Source organism: Salvelinus alpinus, chromosome 2 (genome assembly GCF_045679555.1).
Source record: "Salvelinus alpinus chromosome 2, SLU_Salpinus.1, whole genome shotgun sequence".
Taxonomy (NCBI): Eukaryota; Metazoa; Chordata; class Actinopteri; order Salmoniformes; family Salmonidae; genus Salvelinus; species Salvelinus alpinus.
The window spans coordinates 24,790,905-24,811,947 of NC_092087.1; the positions used below are offsets into that span (position 1 = coordinate 24,790,905).

General features: G+C 43.0%; 1 protein-coding gene across 4 annotated transcripts in view; it reads right to left on the reverse strand.

Annotated features, from left to right (window-relative positions):
• LOC139557388 (FYVE, RhoGEF and PH domain-containing protein 5-like) overlaps positions 1-21,043 on the reverse strand; it is a 73,175-nt gene that overhangs the window by 16,956 nt on the left and 35,176 nt on the right. For all 4 annotated transcript variants that reach the window (XR_011671381.1, XM_071372163.1, XM_071372156.1 and 1 more), the window contains exons 7-12: positions 19,639-19,795; positions 7,232-7,322; positions 7,010-7,060; positions 6,683-6,741; positions 3,853-3,924; positions 3,582-3,650 (exon numbers count right to left, since the gene is read on the reverse strand). Coding sequence is in view for 3 of the 4 variants with exons in the window: in XM_071372163.1 (XP_071228264.1) it covers positions 3,582-3,650; positions 3,853-3,924; positions 6,683-6,741; positions 7,010-7,060; positions 7,232-7,322; positions 19,639-19,795 (499 nt within the window). In the remaining variant the exon portion in view is untranslated. The remainder of the gene's footprint in view (positions 1-3,581; positions 3,651-3,852; positions 3,925-6,682; positions 6,742-7,009; positions 7,061-7,231; positions 7,323-19,638; positions 19,796-21,043) is intronic.

Below are 21,043 nucleotides of genomic sequence, written 5' to 3' on the forward strand. Positions count from 1 at the left end.
GAATCCACGCTTCAAGACTGCTTCGATCACGCGGATTGGAATATGTTCCGCATTGCGTCCAACAACAATATTGACGAATATGCTGATTCGGTGAGCGAGTTCATTAGGAAGTGCATTGACGATGTCGTACCCACAGCAACGATTAAAACATTCCCAAACCAGAAACCGTGGATTGACGGCAGCATTCGCGTGAAACTGAAAGCGCGAACCACTGCTTTTAACCAGGGCAAGGTGACCGGAAGCATGACCGAATACAAACAGTGTAGCTATTCTCTCCGCAAGGCAATCAAACAGGCTAAGTCCCAGTACAGAGACAAAATCGAGTCGCAATTCAACAGCTCAGACACAAGAGGTATGTGGCAGGGTCTACAGTCAATCACGGATTACAAAAAGAAAACCAGCCCCGTCGCGGACCAGGATGTCTTGCTCCCAGACAGGCTAAACAACATTTTTGCCCGCTTTGAGGACAATACAGTGCCACTGACACGGCCCCCTACCAAAACCTGCGGGCTCTCCTTCACTGCAGCCGAGGTGAGTAAAACATTTAAACGTGTTAACCCTCGCAAGGCTGCAGGCCCAGACGGCATTCCCAGCCGCGTCCTCAGAGCATGCGCAGACCAGCTGGCTGGTGTGTTTACGGACATATTCAATCAATCCTTATCCCAGTCTGCTGTTCCCACATGCTTCAAGAGGGCCACCATTGTTCCTGTTCCCAAGAAAGCTAAGGTAACTGAGCTAAACGACTACCGCCCCGTAGCACTCACTTCCGTCATCATGAAGTGCTTTGAGAGACTAGTCAAGGACCATATCACCTCCACCCTACCGGACACCCTAGACCCACTCCAATTTGCTTACCGACCCAATAGGTCCACAGACGACGCAATCGCAACCACACTGCACACTGCCCTAACCCATCTGGACAAGAGGAATACCCATGTGAGAATGCTGTTCATCGATTACAGCTCAGCATTTAACACCATAGTACCCTCCAAACTCGTCATCAAGCTCGAGACCCTGGGTCTCGACCCCGCCCTGTGCAACTGGGTCCTGGACTTCCTGACGGGCCGCCCCCAGGTGGTGAGAGTAGGTAACAACATCTCCACCCCGCTGATCCTCAACACTGGGGCCCCACAAGGGTGCGTTCTGAGCCCTCTCCTGTACTCCCTGTTCACCCACGACTGCGTGGCCATGCACGCCTCCAACTCAATCATCAAGTTTGCGGATGACACTACAGTGGTAGGCTTGATTACCAACAACGACGGGACGGCCTACAGGGAGGAGGTGAGGGCCCTCGGAGTGTGGTGTCAGGAAAATAACCTCACACTCAACGTCAACAAAACAAAGGAGATGATTGTGGACTTCAGGAAACAGCAGAGGGAGCACCCCCCTATCCACATCGACGGGTCAGTAGTGGAGAAGGTGGAAAGTTTTAAGTTCCTCGGTGTACACATCACGGACAAACTGAATTGGTCCACCCACACAGACAGCGTTGTGAAGAAGGCGCAGCAGCGCCTCTTCAACCTCAGGAGGCTGAAGAAATTCGGCTTGTCACCAAAAGCACTCACAAACTTCTACAGATGCACAATCGAGAGCATCCTGTCGGGCTGTATCACCGCCTGGTACGGCAACTGCTCCGCCCACAACCGTAAGGCTCTCCAGAGGGTAGTGAGGTCTGCAGAACGCATCACCGGGGGCAAACTACCTGCCCTCCAGGACACCTACACCACCCGATGTCACAGGAAGGCCATAAAGATCATCAAGGACAACAACCACCCAAGCCACTGCCTGTTCACCCCGCTATCATCCAGAAGGCGAGGTCAGTACAGGTGCATCAAAGCAGGGACCGAGAGACTGAAAAACAGCTTCTATCTCAAGGCCATCAGACTGTTAAACAGCCACCACTAACATTTAGCGGCCGCTGCCAACATACTGACTCAACTCCAGCCACTTTAAAAATGGGAATTGATGGAAATTATGTAAAAATGTACCACTAGCCACTTTAAACAATGCCACTTAATATAATGTTTACATACCCTACATTACCCATCTCATATGTATATACTGTACTCTATATCATCTACTGCATCTTGCCATCTTTATGTAATACATGTACCACTAGCCACTTTAAACTATGCCACTTTATGTTTACATACCCTACAGTACTCATCTCATATGTATATACCGTACTCTATACCATCTACTGCATCTTGCCATGCCGTTCTGTACCACCACTCATTCATATATCTTTATGTACATATTCTTCATCCCTTTACACTTGTGTGTGTGTATAAGGTAGTAGTTGTGGAATTGTTAGGTTAGATTACTTGTTGGTTATTACTGCATTGTCGGAACTAGAAGCACAAGCATTTCGCTACACTCGCATTAACATCTGCTAACCATGTGTATGTGACTAATAAAATTTGATTTGATTTGATTTGAAGTACAACCTACAAACTCCATTTTGACCATGCATTAGATGCCCAACTACAACACATTCACTTTCCCAACACTTCCTCTCTTCCTCTCTTCCTCTCTTCTGCTTCAAGTAGAAGAGAGGAAGACAGTGTGACAGTACCTCTCTCTTCTCCATCCTCCCCTAATCCCTTCCTTCACTCATGTCTCTCTCCTCTCTAAGACTCCCCTCTGGTTACCATGACAGTGCCTTGATGGTTGTAGAGCGCTGTTCCTCAGTGTCACTAAGTGAGTGATGGCTTTCATCCTCTCTGTTTGGACTTTCCTTAAAGGCCCATATATTATACCTGCTGCCCCTCTCCAGCCATCTACTCCAAAGGAGCTACCCAGTTCCTCACACACCTCAGTCTCTCAACCATCACTCATAAACAACCCAGTTCAGAGAGACACATGGAGAGAGAGACATGAAGACACTAGGAAAGTGAAGAAGCAGAGAAAGAAAATAGCTCCTCAATGGGCCTTTCTCCCTCTCATCTCCCATCTCTCTGATTCCTATTCTCTCTTTCTTGAATTGTTCAGATGATTTGTGTTAAAAGCGTTATTGTCAATAGTACTGTGTGTGCATGTGTGTGTCTGTGCGTGTGTGTGTGTGTGTGTGTGTGTTTGACTGCTGAAGAAACAGCTGAATTTCACAATATATTAATGTCACATTAATAATTCATACACTTTTCTTCTGTCCCATCTACTTCCTTAAGACTGTGTTTTTATGTCTCCCCCCCATCCAACAGAGTGTCTGGCCTTCACAGCCCTGTCAGTCCCCTCTCTGTACAGGAAGCCAGCATCCAGTAACCCACACCAAACATCCTGTGAGGAAGCAGGGCCCTCGAAAACAAGCCCTGAGAGAGGGAGGTCCCTGGCTGGGTGTGGTGGGGCCCTGTAGCCTTGTCCACCTGCCTCTCAATACATTCTGCCTCTCTAGGCCTCCTCACTTTGCAACTCTCTGCCTCGCCCTGTCTCCCTCTATATCTGATTGCCTCTACCAGCCTGGATGAGACACCACCCTTCTATGATCAGAATTACCACCATGTGTGAAACTGAAATATTAGATAGTGAAAGTTATAGTTCTAATGATACAAGAAGAGCATAGTAGTTAGACAGGTAGTAGTTACCAGAAACAGGTGTCTGGGCTGTCTGCTTTTACTCGACACTTTCCTTAGTGTGCCTTCCTTCACAAACACCTGCAAACACACAGAGAAACAGACACGATGTTAGAGAGAGAGGGGCTGCCTATACTGTAGTATCACTGGGCTTTCAGTTTCTGTGTTGGAATCCTAGTAGGCCACGGTCTGAGATTGGTATTATTCACTGTTTATGTTATGTTTGTGGAACAGAGTAACACTGTCCAGAGATGGAGAGGAGAGAGAGGCAGACTGATCTCACCCTTCCTGGCTTGAGTAGATCTCTCTTCCCTCTGACGCTGTACTCAATGTGGACCAGCCGCAGCAAGTTCTCCTGTGTGTCAGAGAGAAAGGGAGAGAGAGAGATAAAGATAGGAGAGTGAGAGAACAAGGGATTTTCCTGTGAGACATGGAGAAAGAGAGAAACTCTCCTTGTCTGTTTGTGAATGAGAAGGAGGGCGGCGGAAAGGGATGTGCTACCGGAAGCTGAAGGGAGTGGAGCAGATAGAGGGATCCTAAAGGGAGTGGAGCAGATAGAGGGATTCTAAAGGGAGTGGAGCAGATAGAGGGATCCTGAAGGGAGTGGAGCAGATAGAGGGATCTTGTGCATGTGTGATGGGGAGGGGAAGGAGATAGTGAAGAGGATTCGTGGATGGAGTCAGTGTGTGTTTGAGTAAGAGAGGGAGAGATAAAGAGAAAGGGGAAAGAAAAAGAGAGATATGAGAGACGGGATAAATGGTAAGGATTATGTGAGAGACGGGAGAGATGGTAGGGATTATGTGAGAGACGGGAGAGATGGTAGGGATTATGTGAGAGACGGAGAGATGGTAAGGATTATGTGAGAGACGGGAGAGATGGTAAGGATTATGTGGGAGACGGGAGAGATGGTAGGGATTATGTGGGAGACGGGAGAGATGGTAAGGATTATGTGGGAGACGGGAGAAATGGTAAGGATTATGTGAGAGACGGAGAGATGGTAAGGATTATGTGAGAGATGGGGAAGATGGTTGTAAGTCGCTCTGGATAAGAGCGTCTGCTAAATGACTTAAATGTAAATGTAAATGTAAGGATTATGTGTGAGATGGGAGAGATGGTAAGGATTATGTGTGAGACGGGAGAAATGGTAAGGATTATGTGAGAGACTGAGAGATGGTAAGGATTATGTGAGAGACGGGAGAGATGGTAAAGGATTATGTGAGAGATGGGGAAGATGGTAAGGATGATGTGAGAGGGGAGAGATGGTAAGGATGATGTGGGAGACGGGAGAGATGGTAAGGATTATGTGCGAGACGGAGAGATGGTAAGGATTATGTGAGAGACGGGAGAGATGGTAAGGATTATGTGAGAGACGGGGAAGATGGTAAGGATTATGTGTGAGACGGGAGGGATGGTAAGGATTATGTGAGAGGCGGGAGAGATGGTAAGGATTATGTGTGAGACGGGAGGGATGGTAAGGATTATGTGTGAGACGGGAGAGATGGTAAGGATTATGTGAGAGGGGAGAGATGGTAAGGATGATGTGGGAGACGGGAGAGATGGTAAGGATTATGTGGGAGACGGGAGAGATGGTAAGGATTATGTGAGAGGGGAGAGATGGTAAGGATTATGTAAGAGACGGGAGGGATGGTAAGGATTATGTGAGAGACGAGAGAGATGGTAAGGATTATGTGAGAGACGGGAGAGATGGTAAGGATTATGTGCGAGATGGAGGGATGGTAAGGATTATGTGAGAGACGGAGAGATGGTAAGGATTATGTGAGAGACGGAGAGATGGTAAGGATTATGTGCGAGACGGAGAGATGGTAAGGATTATGTGAGAGACGGAGAGATGGTAAGGATTATGTGAGAGACGGAGAGATGGTAAGGATTATGTGAGAGACGGGAGAGATGGTAAGGATTATGTGCGAGATGGAGAGATGGTAAGGATTATGGGAGAGATGGTAAGGATTATGTGGGAGACGGGAGAAATGGTAAGTATTATGTGAGAGACGGGAGAGATGGTAAGGATTATGTGCGAGATGGAGAGATGGTAAGGATTATGTGAGAGACGGGAGAGATGGTAAGGATTATGTGGGAGACGGGAGAAATGGTAAGGATTATGTGCGAGATGGAGAGATGGTAAGGATTATGTGGGAGACGGGAGAGATGGTAAGGATTATGTGGGAGACGGGAGAGATGGTAAGGATTATGTGGGAGACGGGAGAGATGGTAAGGATTATGTGCGAGATGGAGAGATGGTAAGGATTATGTGGGAGACGGGAGAGATGGTAAGGATTATGTGGGAGACGGGAGAGATGGTAAGGATTATGTGCGAGACGGAGAGATGGTAAGGATTATGTGAGAGACTGAGAGATGGTAAGGATTATGTGAGAGACGGGAGAGATGGTAAGGATTATGTGCGAGACGGAGAGATGGTAAGGATTATGTGAGAGACGGGAGAGATGGTAAGGATTATGTGAGAGACGGAGAGATGGTAAGGATTATGTGAGAGACGGAGAGATGGTAAGGATTATGTGAGAGACGGGAGAGATGGTAAGGATTATGTGCGAGACGGAGAGATGGTAAGGATTATGTGAGAGACGGAGAGATGGTAAGGATTATGTGAGAGATGGAGAGATGGTAAGGATTATGTGAGAGACGGAGAGATGGTAAGGATTATGTGAGAGACGGAGAGATGGTAAGGATTATGTGAGAGACGGAGAGATGGTAAGGATTATGTGAGAGACGGGAGAGATGATCTGTTTTAGGATGATCTGTGTGAGGGTGTGTGTGTGTTTCACAATGTATGTCATGTCTTCTCTCACACTGCACCCTTTGTTACGATGCACCTGGGATCTTTTGATGACATCATCTTTCCTCACCCTCTCATTAATCAATAGGCAACAGAGCCCAGTGAAAGTAAAGAGATAGCCGTCTCCAAGATCATTGACGTGGTTTCACTCACAATAGTGTTGTCATCCAGAATGAAGAAGGATTTACACATGGAAAACCTGAAATCTGAGCTGTCATGTTTACCTCTAGCAAACACTTGCATGAACAAATGTACACAGTAGTCTGAAATAAATACAGAAACACCATACACACTGATTTACCCCTTGCTTGAGATTGTCATTAGCCTGGTCTGCCACCCCTGACACGATTACTAAGGCAGCTGAAGCAGAGAATGGAGAGAGAAACAGAATGGGTTAATGCACATCAATATGCTGGGAGTATACACAGCTCTGTTTGTCCCTGAACAACTATCCTCTGATATTGTATCTAACAGCGTGTGTGTGTGTGTGTGTGTGTGTGTGTGTGTGTGTGTGTGTGTGTGTGTGTGTGTGTGTGTGTGTGTGTGTGTGTGTGTGTGTGTGTGTGTGTTTGACTGCTGAAGAAACAACTGAAATGTATATTGGAGAAACTACAGAGTAAGACTATACCTTGTGTATCCTCATATTCTTTAGAATCAGGGGAAAGGTTGTTTAAGTAATCTAGAAAAAATGATGGCACAGACAAATTAGTCAAAAACATAAACTGGTTAATAAGGTGTAGAATGCCACATACTGAAACACTATTCAAGGTGGAGAGCCATGATAGGTTATGCACATTAAAGTTAGTATTACAATATTGCAATAGTATATCATGAGGTGAGTGTAGGGTACCTGTGAGCAGCATGCGGTACTGGAGGACTCTCACAATGACCTGCAGCAGCTGATGCCGCAGTGGGACCTGAGGTCCATCTGGGCCCTGCTTCTGAACACATAAACACATTGTCAGGTTAATACATGCTCGCATTCTTAACTGTGGAACATACACACACGCATTGCGCAGAGACATAAAACACAACCTCACACAAGCACATAGATAATACAATGCACACACTACTCTACCTAAGTGACCTCAGTTCAAATGTCATAGATGAAAAAGGGAATTCTTATATAACCTTGCTAGAACGTTTGACCACCAACCTGACCTCTGAACCGACCCTATTCTTCTGCCCTATGGAATTACTTAAGGGGAGAAGGGAGAAAAAGACAATAAGAGAAAGATTTTTTTTAAATCCATCAGGGGATAATTGTGTCTGACAGATCTGTATTCCCAGTCCCAGAGGACTATAATACAGAGGGCCCAGAGCAGTGCACTCCTAGAAAAAAGGGTTCCAAAACGATTATTCGGTTGTCCCCATAGGAGTACCCTTTTTGGTTCCAGGTACAAAGAACCCTTTAAGTTCCAGCTAGAACTCCTTTGGGTTCCACGTAGAATCCTTTGTGTAAAGGGTTCTACCTGGAACCAAAAAGGGATCTTCAAAGGGTTATTGTATGGGGACAGCTGAATAACCTTTTCAGGTTCTAGATAGCACCTTTTTTTCTAAGAGTGTGGGAGCATAGCAGGTACACACATCAGCACTGAATGAGGATCCTCCTAATCCAATAGAGCCCCATTCCTCATTAGAGAGGGAGAGAGAGAGAACACCCGGGACTGAGACAACTGTTCCTTAATTTACACTGGGTGACTGTGGAACACACACATGCACGCAAGACTCACGCATACCTATGCACGCACATACACCGGGCTGGTGAGATAATATTGCTTACCCTGTAAAGGGGAGAATTAGGAGCCAACACACACCTTTGGCTTCATTATCAGAGATGGAGCCTTGAAGAGCCAGAGCAACAATTTGGAAGCAGGATTCTAGTGTCAACCCCCCCTCTAATCAGCTAAATTCTCTTTCTCTCTGTTTCACTCTCCCTCTCTTTTATTCCACTCCCTCTCTCTCTAAAGGCCCTTTCCAGGATTATCTCTACCAACATAGCGGCCTGCTTAAGATTTATGGTCTGGATTTGGTAGGGCTCCAGTCCTCTCTGTCATAATAACCAACAGAGGACATGGAAATCAGATTATATCCCAGAGAAATAGAACTGGAGTCAATGTAAGCAACCTAATCTATGATCCTTTAACTGTTAGCTCTGAGGGTATTGTCAGCAATAATCATATGCACATATAATTGAATGTCACTGTTTGCACTGAAACTGTCTGCCTTTAGGAAGAAGCCCACTGTGGGCAGCCCACTCAGTACCATTGGCTTAAATGACACTGACATATCTACCTCGGATCAGCCTCTCAGAATAGCACAAAAAACAAGCAAGCGACCCATAACCCATATTAACATATGTAGCGTGAGGAACAAGTTTCATGAAATTGACAAATTCTTACTGACATCAGAAAATATTCATATTTTGGCCATCTCTGGAACACATTTAAACCATTCCTTTGATGATGCAGTAGTATCTATACATGTACATGGTTATAGAGCATACAGGAAAGATATACATGGAAACGGAGGAGGTGTTCCAACAGTATGTATGTCCAGTGTCAGATTCCTGTTAGGCTGAGAGAGGATCTCATGTCAGATGATATAGAAGTAATATGGCTACAGGTTTATCTGCCTCACCTAAAGCCTTTTCTCATAGGAAGTTGCTATAGACCACTGAGTGCTAAAAGTCAGTATTTGGACTATATGTGTGAAATGCTAGATAATGTATGTGATATCATCAGAGAGGTATCTTTTCTGGATGCCCTAAATATTGACTGGTTGTCATCAAGCTATCCACTAAAAAAATAAGCTTTAAGCTATAACTGATGCCTGCAATCTGGTTCAGGTTATCAGTCAACCTACCAGGGTATTTCCAAACAGAACAGGAGCTAAATCATCCCCGTGTATTGATCACATCTTTACTAATGCTGCAGAAATCTTCTCTAAAGCATTATCCAAATCCATCAGATGTAGGGATCCTAATATAATATCTAGAAAAAACAACGTTCCACAGACTGGACCTAAAATTGTGCATAAGTGATCATACATGAGGTTTGCAATAATACCTATGTCAACCTGACGCAGCACTTGAAGCATTAATGAAACTACTTCTTCTGGTTACTGATAGGCATGCACCCATTAAGAAATGGACTGTTAGAATTGCAAAACCCCCATGGATAGATTCATTGAAAAACTGTATGGCTGAGAGGGATGAGGCAAAGGGAATAGCAAATAATTCTGACAACACAGCAGACTGGCAAACATACAGTAAATAGAAAAATCACATAACTAAACTAAACAAAAAGAAGAAGAAACTATACTATGGAACAAAGATAAATTATATAAAGAATGACACTAAAAAGCTCTGGAGTACTTTAAATGAAATTCTAGGCAAAAGAGATACATCTGCTCCATCCTTCATTGAGGCAGATTGCTTGTTCATTACAAAACCCTTTGATATTGCCAAACACTTTAATCACTTTGTTGTTATCAAGACATGGAAAACAACAAAACGCTGAGCCTTCATATTCATGCAGAACGGACCAAATAATGAAAGTACTGTAGTTTTGAGTTCCGCAAATTGGGTGTGGAAGCGGTGAAAAAATGGTTGCTATCTATAAATAAGGACAAGCCACCTGGTACTGACAAACTGGATGGTACATTTTTGAGGTTAGTAGCAGAACACATTGCGACTCCTGTTTTCCACATTTTCAATTTAAGCCTAGAAGACTGTGTGTTCCCTCAGGTCTGGAGGGAGGCAAAGGTCATTCCGCTGCTCAAGAATAGCAGAGCACCCTTTAATGGTTCAAACAGCTGACCAATCAGCCTGTCACCAGCGCTTAGCAAACTTTAGGGAAAAAATTGTGTTTGACCAAATAAAAAGTTATTTTACAGAAAACAAATTAACAACAGACTTTCAGCATGCTTATAGGGAAGGGCACTCAACATGCTCAGCACTGACACAAATGACTGATGATTGGCTAAAATAAATTGATAGTAAGAACATTGTGGGAGATGTTTTTTTAGACTTCAGTGCAGCTTTTGATAGCTTTGATCATAACCTATTGCTGAAAAAACGTAGGTGTTATGGATTTTCAATCTCTGAGAGTTACCTATCTAATTGAACACAGAGGGTTTTCTTTAATGGAAGCCTCTCTAATGCAAATTCAGTTGAGTGTGGTACTGCAGGGCAGCCGGCTAGGGCCATTATTGTTTTTATTAATGACAAGATGGCGACCGGCAAGTTCGGCATGGTGGCAGCACTTTTAGTTTATGTGTTTGTTTTAAATGTTACTGGAAATAATTGCATCTGCAATTTAGATGAAAGAATAGTACATTCTCAGCAACTTCTCAGTCATGCAAACACTTTTGATGGCACTTCGGATTTGGAAGGAATGTTATATACCAAACTTTCATAGCACCATGGCACAAACCAAAACGATCATTGAAAGCCAGTCTGAAATCTCAAATTAATGGTGGAGATCTTATAATAACTCATATAATATGCCTTCTCTTATCGGGTGATATCCATCAGTGCCCTGGACCTCACTTTATCTCGAACCCCATCAAACGATGCACCCATGCTCGTCTTGCGAACATTTGATAAAGAGTAACAGCAAAGCTTTGGCATGTTTGAAATGCGCGCAGTGGATTCATCTAAAATGCAGCGATCCTAGCTTTGGGCATGGGGTCAATGAAGCTTACCATTGCTGTCTGTGTGCTGTACCCGTGGGGCGTCTGAGCACTGAAGGTGGAGTGGGAACAGAGGACTTACCGAGGGTGGAGAGTGCACCGGAGGAGGGGGGGTCCACAGCGGAGCGGAGGCCACCAGAGGCAAGTGACGGGGGATACGGTGGTGAGGACGATGGAGTAGCACCTGGGGAGGGGTGCTCCATGGCGACAGAGAGGTCACCGGAGGCAGTGCAGTGGGGAGATGGCAGCGCAGTGGGAGGCGAGTTACAAGTGGATCGGGAATTCAATGAGGCCTTTGGGGAGAAGGGCTTACATTTTGTGCACTTCAACGTCCGAAGCCTACTACCGAAGATCAATGAGATACGCCTGTTGGTGTGCAAATCAGAGGTGTGTGTGTCTTATGTTTTACTGAGACATGGTTGGATTCATCTTTTTGTGACTCAGAAATTGAGATAGATTGAGGTAATTACTCTGTTGTCAGGAAGGATCGGAATCGGAACGGTGGGGGAATATGTGTGTTTGTAAGATCAGACATTGCTTTTAACGTCAGATCGGATTTAAGCACTAATCTGGAGATTGTCTGGTTGGATATCTGCCTTCCCAAAACCAAGCCGATTTTGTTGGGGGTGTGTTATAGGCCACCCAAGCAGAATGCATTCTATGAAGGTCTTGAAATTGTGTTGTCAAACTGTAATGATTCCCTGTTGAAGGAAATAATTTTGTTAGGGGATTTCAATACTGATGTCTGAAAAAAGAATAGCCCAACCCACAATGTATTTATGCAATTTTGTAGATCACTTGCTCTGACCCAAATGATAAAAGATCCCACCAGGATATGTGAAACAGTGCAAAATACGATTTACTTAATATTGGTGTCTGATAAATCTAAAATATCACAGAGTGGAGTAATAGTATATAGAATCAGTGATAATTGTTTTACATTTTGTACAAGGAGGATTTTTAAAGATCACATTCACCAAGTGTCACAAAACCTTTCGAATCAGAGATCTCAAAAAATACTGTGTTGAAAAGTTTAGGCAGGTGGGTAAAATTGACTGGTCACCTGTGCTAGATAGTGTAGGGGTAGACAGTTCCTGGGAAGTCTTTAAATGTAGATTCCTTGATGTGGTGAATGTGATGGGTCCCATTAGACCGGTCAGGGTAAAGCAGAGATCTAGCCCTTGGTTAAATCATGAGATTCTAGAATTTATCCAAGCAATGAATAAAAAATGTAGGAACGCTCAAGAGCAGCATGATTTTGTCCGATATAAACGTCACAAAAATGAAGCACAGAGCAGGATGGAAATCATTTAAGGAACTAGGCTGTAGTAGTACTACCAAAAACAAACTAAACAGTATTGGACGGAACATCAGGGGGGAGATGGTACAGTTGAAGTCGGAAGTTTACATACACTTAGGTTGGAGTCAGTAAAACTCGTTTTTCAACCTCTCCACAAATTTCTTGTTAACAAACTATAGTTTTGGCAAGTCGGTTAGGACATCTACTTTGTGCATGACACAAGTCATTTTTCCAACAATTGTTTACAGACAGAAACTTTCTCTTATAATTCACTGTATCACAATTCCAGTGGGTCAGAAGTTTACATACACTAAGTTGACTGTGGCTTTAAACAGCTTGGAAAATTCCTGAAAATGATGTCATGGCTTTAGAAGCTTCTGATAGGCTAATTGACATAATTTGAGTCAATTGCAGGTGTACCTGTGGATGTATTTCAAGGCCTACCTTCAAACTCAGTGCCTCTTTGCTTGCCATCATGGGAAAATCAAAAGAAATCAGCCAAGACCTCAGAAAAAAAACTGCACATGGGGACAAAGATCGTACTTTTTGGAGAAATGTCTTCTGGTCTGATGAAACAAAAATAGAACTGTTTGGCCATAATGACCATTGTTATGTTTGGAGGAATAAGGGTTATGCTCGCAAGCCAAAGAACACCATCCCAACAATGAAGCACGGGGGTGGCAGCATCATGTTGTGGAGGTGCTTTGCTGCAGGAGGGACTGGTGCACTTCACAAAATAGATGACATCATGAGGAGGAAAATTTATGTGGCTATATTGAAGCAACATCTCAAGACATCAGTCAGGAAGTTAAAGCTTGGTCGCAAATGGGTCTTCCAAATGGACAATGACCCCAAGCATACTTCCAAAGTTGTGGCAAAATGGCTTAACGACAACAAAGTCAAGGTATTGGAGTGGCCATCACAAAGCCCTGACCTCAATCCCATAGAACATTTGTGGGCAGAACTGAAAAAGCATGTACGAGCAAGGAGGCCTACAAACCTGACTCAGTTACACCAGCTCTGTCAGGAGGAATGGGCCAAAATTCACCCAACTTTTTGTGGGAAGCTTGTGGAAGGCTACCCGAAATGTTTGACCCAAGTTAAGTGTATGTAAACTTCTGACCCACTGGCATTGTGGTGAATGAAATAAATCATTCTCTCTACTATCATTCTGATATTTTATTTCTTAAAATAAATTGGTGATCCTAACTGACCAAAGACAGGGACTTTTTACTAGGATTAAATGTCAGGAATTGTGAAAAACTGAGTTTAAATGTATTTGTCTAAGGTGTATGTAATCTTCCGACTTCAACTATATATGAAAAAGTAGAGGTTGCCAATGAATTCAACTCTTTATTTACTTCTGTTGCCAGAAAGCTGGTTAGCAAGCTGCCCACCAGTTCTGGTTTGTATGGAAGAAACCAAGTCAAGAAGTATTATATAGAGTTATGGGTTCGGCCAAACTCTTTTTCTTTGGCAAAGGTAGCAACAGCCAAAATAGTCAGTATGCTTGCGGAGCTTAAATGCTCCAAAGCCACAGGCCTGGATAATATTCCTGCAAGCTTTCTTATAGATTCGGCTGAGCAAATTGGCCCTTGTATTACGCATATCGTTAATCTCTCTCTTGAACAAGGTACTTTTCCCAGGGACATGAAACAAGATAAAGTTATACCTCTGTATAAGAAGGGAATAAGTCTGACCCTGGGAATTATAGGCCTATATCTATCCTCTGTGTAACATCAAAGATCCTGGAGAGAGTTGTACATGAGCAAAGTATGAATATGTTAACAAACAGGGTCTAATGTATTATTTTCAGTCGGGTTTTTAGAAAAACATACTCCACTGATTCATGTCTACTTTACTTGACTGACTTCATCAGGAAAGAGATTGATGAGGGAAATCCCTGTGGAATGGTACTGCTTGACCTACAGAAGGCCTTTGATACAGTTAACCACTGTCTCCCAATCTCCAAACTGGAGGCACCGGGGTTAAGTAGTTTCCCTCTAGGCTGGGTAAGGTCCTATTTATCAGGAAGGGAGCAAGTAGTAGAGGTTAATGGTTCACTGTCTCAGGCAAAACCAATGAGTGGTGGTGTTCCGCAGGGTAGCGTGCTTGGGCCTCTGCTGTTTTTATTGTATATTAACTATATGAAAGATGCTTGCTCTTGCCTTCTTTTTCTTTATGCGGATGACTCTACACTTCTGGTGTCTCACAAAAGTAAAACTATGTTGGAGAGCATATTTAGCACAGAGCTTACTAACATTAGCAAATGGCTTGGAGATAATAAGCTATCTCTGCACTTAGGGAAAACATGAAGCAATTATTTTTGGATCCAGACCTAACTAAATTCAGTAGGTCCTCTGAAATTAGTGTGGAATTAGGGGGCGATGTGCTGACTACTTAAACTTCTGTTAGCTACTTGGGATGTATCCTTGATGGAAGCTTGGGAGGTGTGAGCATGGCCAATAAAGTGCTAGGGAAGGTTAATGCCAGGACTAAGTTTTGTCTAGAAAGTCCAAGCTGCTTGATAAGGACTCCATGAGTGCTAGCTACTGCCCTCATTCAATGACTATGATAGTACTTCCTGGTTTGGGGGATTATCTAAACTTATGAAGGGGAAGCTCCAGATATTTTATTTATTTATTTAACTAGGCAAGTCAGTTAAGAACAAATTCTTATTTTCAATGACAGCCTAGGAACAGTGGGATAACTGCCTTGTTCAGGGGCAGAACAACATATTTTCTCCTTGTCAGCTCAGGGATTTGATCTTGCAACCTTTCGGTTACAAGTCCAACACTCTAACCACTAGGCTACCTGCCGCCCCAGAGAGGACATTGTTTTTATGGGCAGAGGCAACTCATAGCCCAGAATAAGCTGATCAGGGTAGTATTGAAGGTGAGTCCACATACTCACATAGGCAGGAGCTGCTTTCAGGAACTAAACTAGCTGCCTGTTGAGGCTAGGGTGTCCCAGATTAGACTAGGTTTGGTTTACAGGAGTATTTATGGTCCTGCGCCCAGATATCTAAGTGATTACTTTCCTCGTGTTAGGGATGCACACAATCACAGCACAACATCAGGTGTTGCTGATGTGTGCTTGTACAGGTTCAGGAGTACTGCTGGGAAAGGTAGTTTCTTGTATACTGGAGCCTCAGAATGGAATGAGTTGCTTCTGCCCATAAAAACAACGTCCTCTCTGGGCAGCTTTAAAAATAAAGTAAACATATGTTTGATGTCTTCAATGCCCATATGAATAACTGCTATGATGTAACTGGAATGATGAGATAGATGTTCTTCTTCTCTGTTTTTGTTTTATTATTTCATTGTGTTCGATCTTGTCTAGCCATCTTGTCCCACAATGGAAATAAGTCCCAGACTTTATTTAGTGTTATCCTCTATGATTTTATAGATGTGCATGTATGGCTTTTTCAAGTTATATGTGTGCTTGTTTATTTTAAATGGTCGAATTAATAAACTAAACTAAAGACCTTCCACTGACCTTGAATAATGCCTGTGTGTCTATGTACGCTGATGAATAAACAGTATACACGGCGGCTACGACAACAAAATAAATACTGGTCATGTGCGGCAAAGAGATACATTGGTAAATTGCAGTTATTCCAGAACAGAGCAGCATGTATTGCACTTAGATGCACACGAAGAGTGAATGCCAATAACATGCATGTCAATCTCTCTTGGCTCTAAGTTGAGGAGAGCTTTACTGCACCACTATTGGTCTTTGTGCGAGGTCTTGAAGGTACCGAACCATCTGTTCAAGCAGTTGGCACACAGTTCGGACACTCATTGGTAGAACACAAGACATGCAATCAGCAGTCTCTTCATAGTCCCCAGCTCCAGAACAGAGGCTGGGAAATGCACAGTATTAAATAGAGCCATGACTACATGGAAATCTCAGCCACCCCAGGTAACTCAAGCTAGAAATAAAAACAGATTAAAAAAACAGATAAAAGAACACCTTACGGCACAACGAGGACTGTAAAGAGACAGACATTTTGATATCTGTTGTACTGTATTATGCATTTTAATATATAGGTGGGTGGCCTTGCACGTGCCTTGGCTAGTGCGAGCCGGGAACGGCTCATAGGGCAGGAGCCATCTACTGTTTCTGAAGCATGAGGCAGGATATTATGTAGTATTATATAGCATTATGTAGTATTATGTTGTGTTATGTAATTTATGTAGTGTTATGTATATTATATTAGGTATATTATGTATTTTTTGCTGTTGTTTAGTTTCCTGTTTGGACCCCGGGAAGAATATCCCAATAAAATACTGCAATAAATTCGCTCAGTGTGGTTTCCTTTCTCTTTGGATTACCCTTAAAATGTTCCCCTTCCTGTTCAATAACAACATCCCATCATAAAACCTTACTGACAGAACACCAGCTCCTCAAGTGTCGCTTGTTCATATCAATTGTGATCCAATTGAAAGGCGGAAGTGGCTTCTGTGGTGAGCCAAAGACGATAATTAGTGAGTAGTTGTTTGGGTTAGTGAGCCAAAGAGAGAAGATGTCTGCAGTTCACATGCCAGTGTGCGCACACACACAAACACACACACACACGGCCAGCTGATTCACTGGCTGCACACACAGCTGATCTAATTGGGGAGTTGTAAAGGAGACTGCATCTCTAATTAGCTTGTGTCTGCCTCATTGCCCAGCTGCCTATACTGGGATTTCACACCATCACACTGTCTTTATCTCTCTCTGTGCACCTGCTGCATCACACGCACACATGCACACACGCACGCACGCACGCACACACACACACACACACACACACACGCACACGCACACACACACACACACACACATACACACACCCTTGGCCGTTGTATATAGCAGCACAGTAAACAACAAACACACACCTCCTGTGTTTCCTTCTCAAGGGAACACAAACACCTAGGCACAAACAAAAGCACACAAGCGTTCAATATCACACACACACACACACACACACACACACACACACACACACACACACACACACACACACACCATTGGCCGTTGTATATAGCAGCACAGTAAACAACAAATTGGCTGAAGAGGGGCTAATCCTGTAAGGTCCTATGGTGATCTGATCACAGCCCGTAGCTACTTCATCACTGTCATCATGAAATTACACCCCACAACACAAGACTGCTGGACCAATGCTTAAAGAGCTTAACCCTCCACTTCCCTCACTAGTACAGAGAGAGAGAGAGAGAGAGAGAGAGAGAGAGAGAGAGAGAGAGAGAGAGAGAGAGAGAGAGAGAGAGAGAGAGAGAGAGAGAGAGAGAGAGAGAGAGAGAGAGAGAGAGAGAGAGAGAGAGAGAGAGAGAGCAGATGAAATAATATGAAGGACAAACTCCTTTAAGCTATCAAAATTAACAACAACAACAAAAAACTATTAGGAAGAGATATAAAGTATACATAAATCATCTACATGGTCATCTGACAAAATAACAACCACTTCCTGCATTGATTATTGGCTAAACTGCCATAGCAGGATAAATAGTAGGATAAACTAGGCCTACTGTCTCTCTCAACTGTGTGTCTGTGACTCTGGCTGTGACATTAGTCTCTACTGTCCCAGAGAGCCCTGTGTGTCACATTACAGGGAGGTCACACAGAAGGAGTCCCCTGGCAGTCCCCACATCACTACACAGCCAGGAAGAGGGGATGTTATTTCTCGTAAGAGCATTTAACTAGGAATAATATTCATATTCATAATATTCCTCAGTGTTCATGCTTTCTGCTTGTTTCTGTCATGCATTTACTGAAAATTCTATTTTATCTACAGATGTACGATCTTACGTAATTTGATCCCCATGTTGCAGGATTTCCTGCAATCCAGAAATGTTAAAACGTGTAGTGTATTTGAGGTTTAAAAAGGCTTCTGAAGTTTGTAATTTCCACTTTGAAATTTGACTTGATTTTTCCTTACAAAAAATATAAACCCCTACAAAAATGTCCATGAATTATAACCCATGTAATATTTCCACATTTCCTGTTGCTGCAGGATTTTTCTTTTTTGCTGTAGCCAACTGGCCTCTGACTCTGCCTCTCTCTTTCTCTCTCTCGCTCTCTCTCACCTACATTGCCTGTCCTATCATAATCCTGTGGAACCACAGTATCTCTGGTGAGGGCAGCTGCTCCTGAATATTCATGAGCTCTGAGACAGTTGCTTCCTTGTCGGGTTGTGATCCTAATCACCATTGAGATGCATAGAATCATTATGTCCACCAATCACTATGCATCAAAATATGGTGAGGAACCGCTAACTGATAAATATGCAAGAAACAGTATGTTATGCATATCTGTGGGCGGTCTTGGGTAGAATCTTGGTAGCATGTAGAGCCAAGACTAATTTCCAAAATTAACATAATTATAATGAAACTTGAGGTGATTCAATTTAATGTGGTAAATTAATTGAATTACTTCATAACACAAAGGTCAATTTAATATAGAAATAGTGCATTATTCTTGCACAAAGATAAACATGCATTCTACAAGTCGAACTGCTAACTCTACCATTACCAATCAATAGGACTTAACAGGGTAAGCTAGGTAACCTGGAGTATGTGAGAGATTTCCACTATATGAGCACTGAATCAAGTCTATAGGTCAGACCATGCCTGGAGTGGAAATGAGAAATCCATTGTTGCATCCCAATGGTCTTATCTGAGAGCATGTTTAATATCGTCTGCCATGGTTAATGGTTCCTATCATCATCATTAGGGGTCTTGATTACATATCTCCCTACTCAACGGAGGAGTCATTTGCTTACTATGAAGTTGTGCATATAGTTTGACGACATCATCTCAGATACTACTTCCTACGTTCTGTTGACAGCCAAGATAAAGGGATTCACAGTACAAAAAGGTATGTGTTCGGACTTTGAAAGGTATCAAACATGAGAGTAGCGCATTGAAAAGGTCAGTCCCATAGAGGAGAGCAGAGCAGAATAGAGTTTGGAAAGGCCATTTACTCCCAGTGGAGTCTGGATAACAAATGAAAGCTGCTATAATAATGGAACAGGGAACTCCTGCCTGAATAAAGACATTGTTATAGTAAATCCCTCTGCTCATAGAGAAACCTGCATGAGACTGGCAGGTACAGTAGCTAAAGCCTCAGGACTGATTTTTCTGAGCCTGCATATGCAGAGGTTAGTTTACAGACTATAAACTCACATTGAGTTTTTAGTTAGAGGACTTCCACCTTAATATGTAGTCTGTAAGCTCAAACTAAGTCCAGCCTCTTACCTCAAACTGCTTGACGATGTCATGGAAGGCAAGGTTGAGTTTACAGCTCTCTGCCAGTAGGGACATGCTGCGGTCGTACTCAGAGATATAGGTAGCGAACACAGCAAACTCCTCCTGACGAGACAGGATAACATCCACCACCTGCTGGCTCTCCTCCCTGGTGATGGGGAATATAATCATGTTGAGGTTTGGCAGATTGGTTGACAGTTAAGTTATTGAATAATAGTTTACATTTATGTTATTGAATAATAGTTTACATTTAAGTTATTGAATAATAGTTTACATTTAAGTTATTGAATAATAGTTGACAGGTAAGTTATTGAATAATAGTTTACATTTAAGTTATTGAATAATAGTTGACAGGGAAATTATTGAAATATGGTCAGAGAAACATGGCAATACTCCCTGAGCTCCTGAATAAACACACATACACACTTCATGTACACATCTACCTCATTATTATCTATCCTGATACCTAGTCACTTTACCCTGCCTTCATGTACATATCTACCTCATTATTATCTATCCTGATGCCTAGTCACTTTACCCTGCCTTCATGTACATATCCACCTCATTACTATCTATCCTGATGCCTAGTCACTTTACCCTGCCTCCATGTACATATCTACCTCAGTATTATCTATCCTGATGCCTAGTCACTTTACCCTGCCTTCATGTACATATCTACCTCATTATTATCTATCCTGATGCCTAGTCACTTTACCCTGCCTTCATGTACATATCTACCTCAAATTCCTCGTACCTCTGTACATTGATATGGTACTGGTACTCCCTGTTTATAGCTCCACATTGATCTGGTACTGGTACTCCCTGTATATAGCTCCACATTGATCTGGTACTGGTACTTCCTGTATATAGTTCCACATTGATCTGGTACTGGTACTCCCTGTATATAGCCCCACATTGATCTGGTACTGGTACTCCCTGTATATAGTTCCACATTGATCTGGTACTGGTACTCCCTGTATATAGCTCCACATTGATCTAGTACTGGTACAACCTGTATATATCTCCACATTGATCTGGTACTGGTACTCCCTGTATATAGCTCCACATTGATCTGGTACTGGTACTCCCTGTATATAGCGCCACATTGATCTGGTACTGGTACTCCCTGTATATAGCTCCACATTGATCTGGTACTGGTATTCCCTGTAAATAGCTCCATTCTTGTGTATTTTATTACTCATGTTAGAATTTTTGTATTTATTTAACTCTGGGTTGTTGGTAAGGGCTCCTTACCAACAATACATATACAGTAGGGTAATATACCATTTACAATCATTCTACTTGATGTGCTTGAATGCAAAACTCTCCAGGCTTTATTCTATGGAGATTACAAGTCTGTGGGTATTTATCTATGAGTGCATATAGACTGTCATAT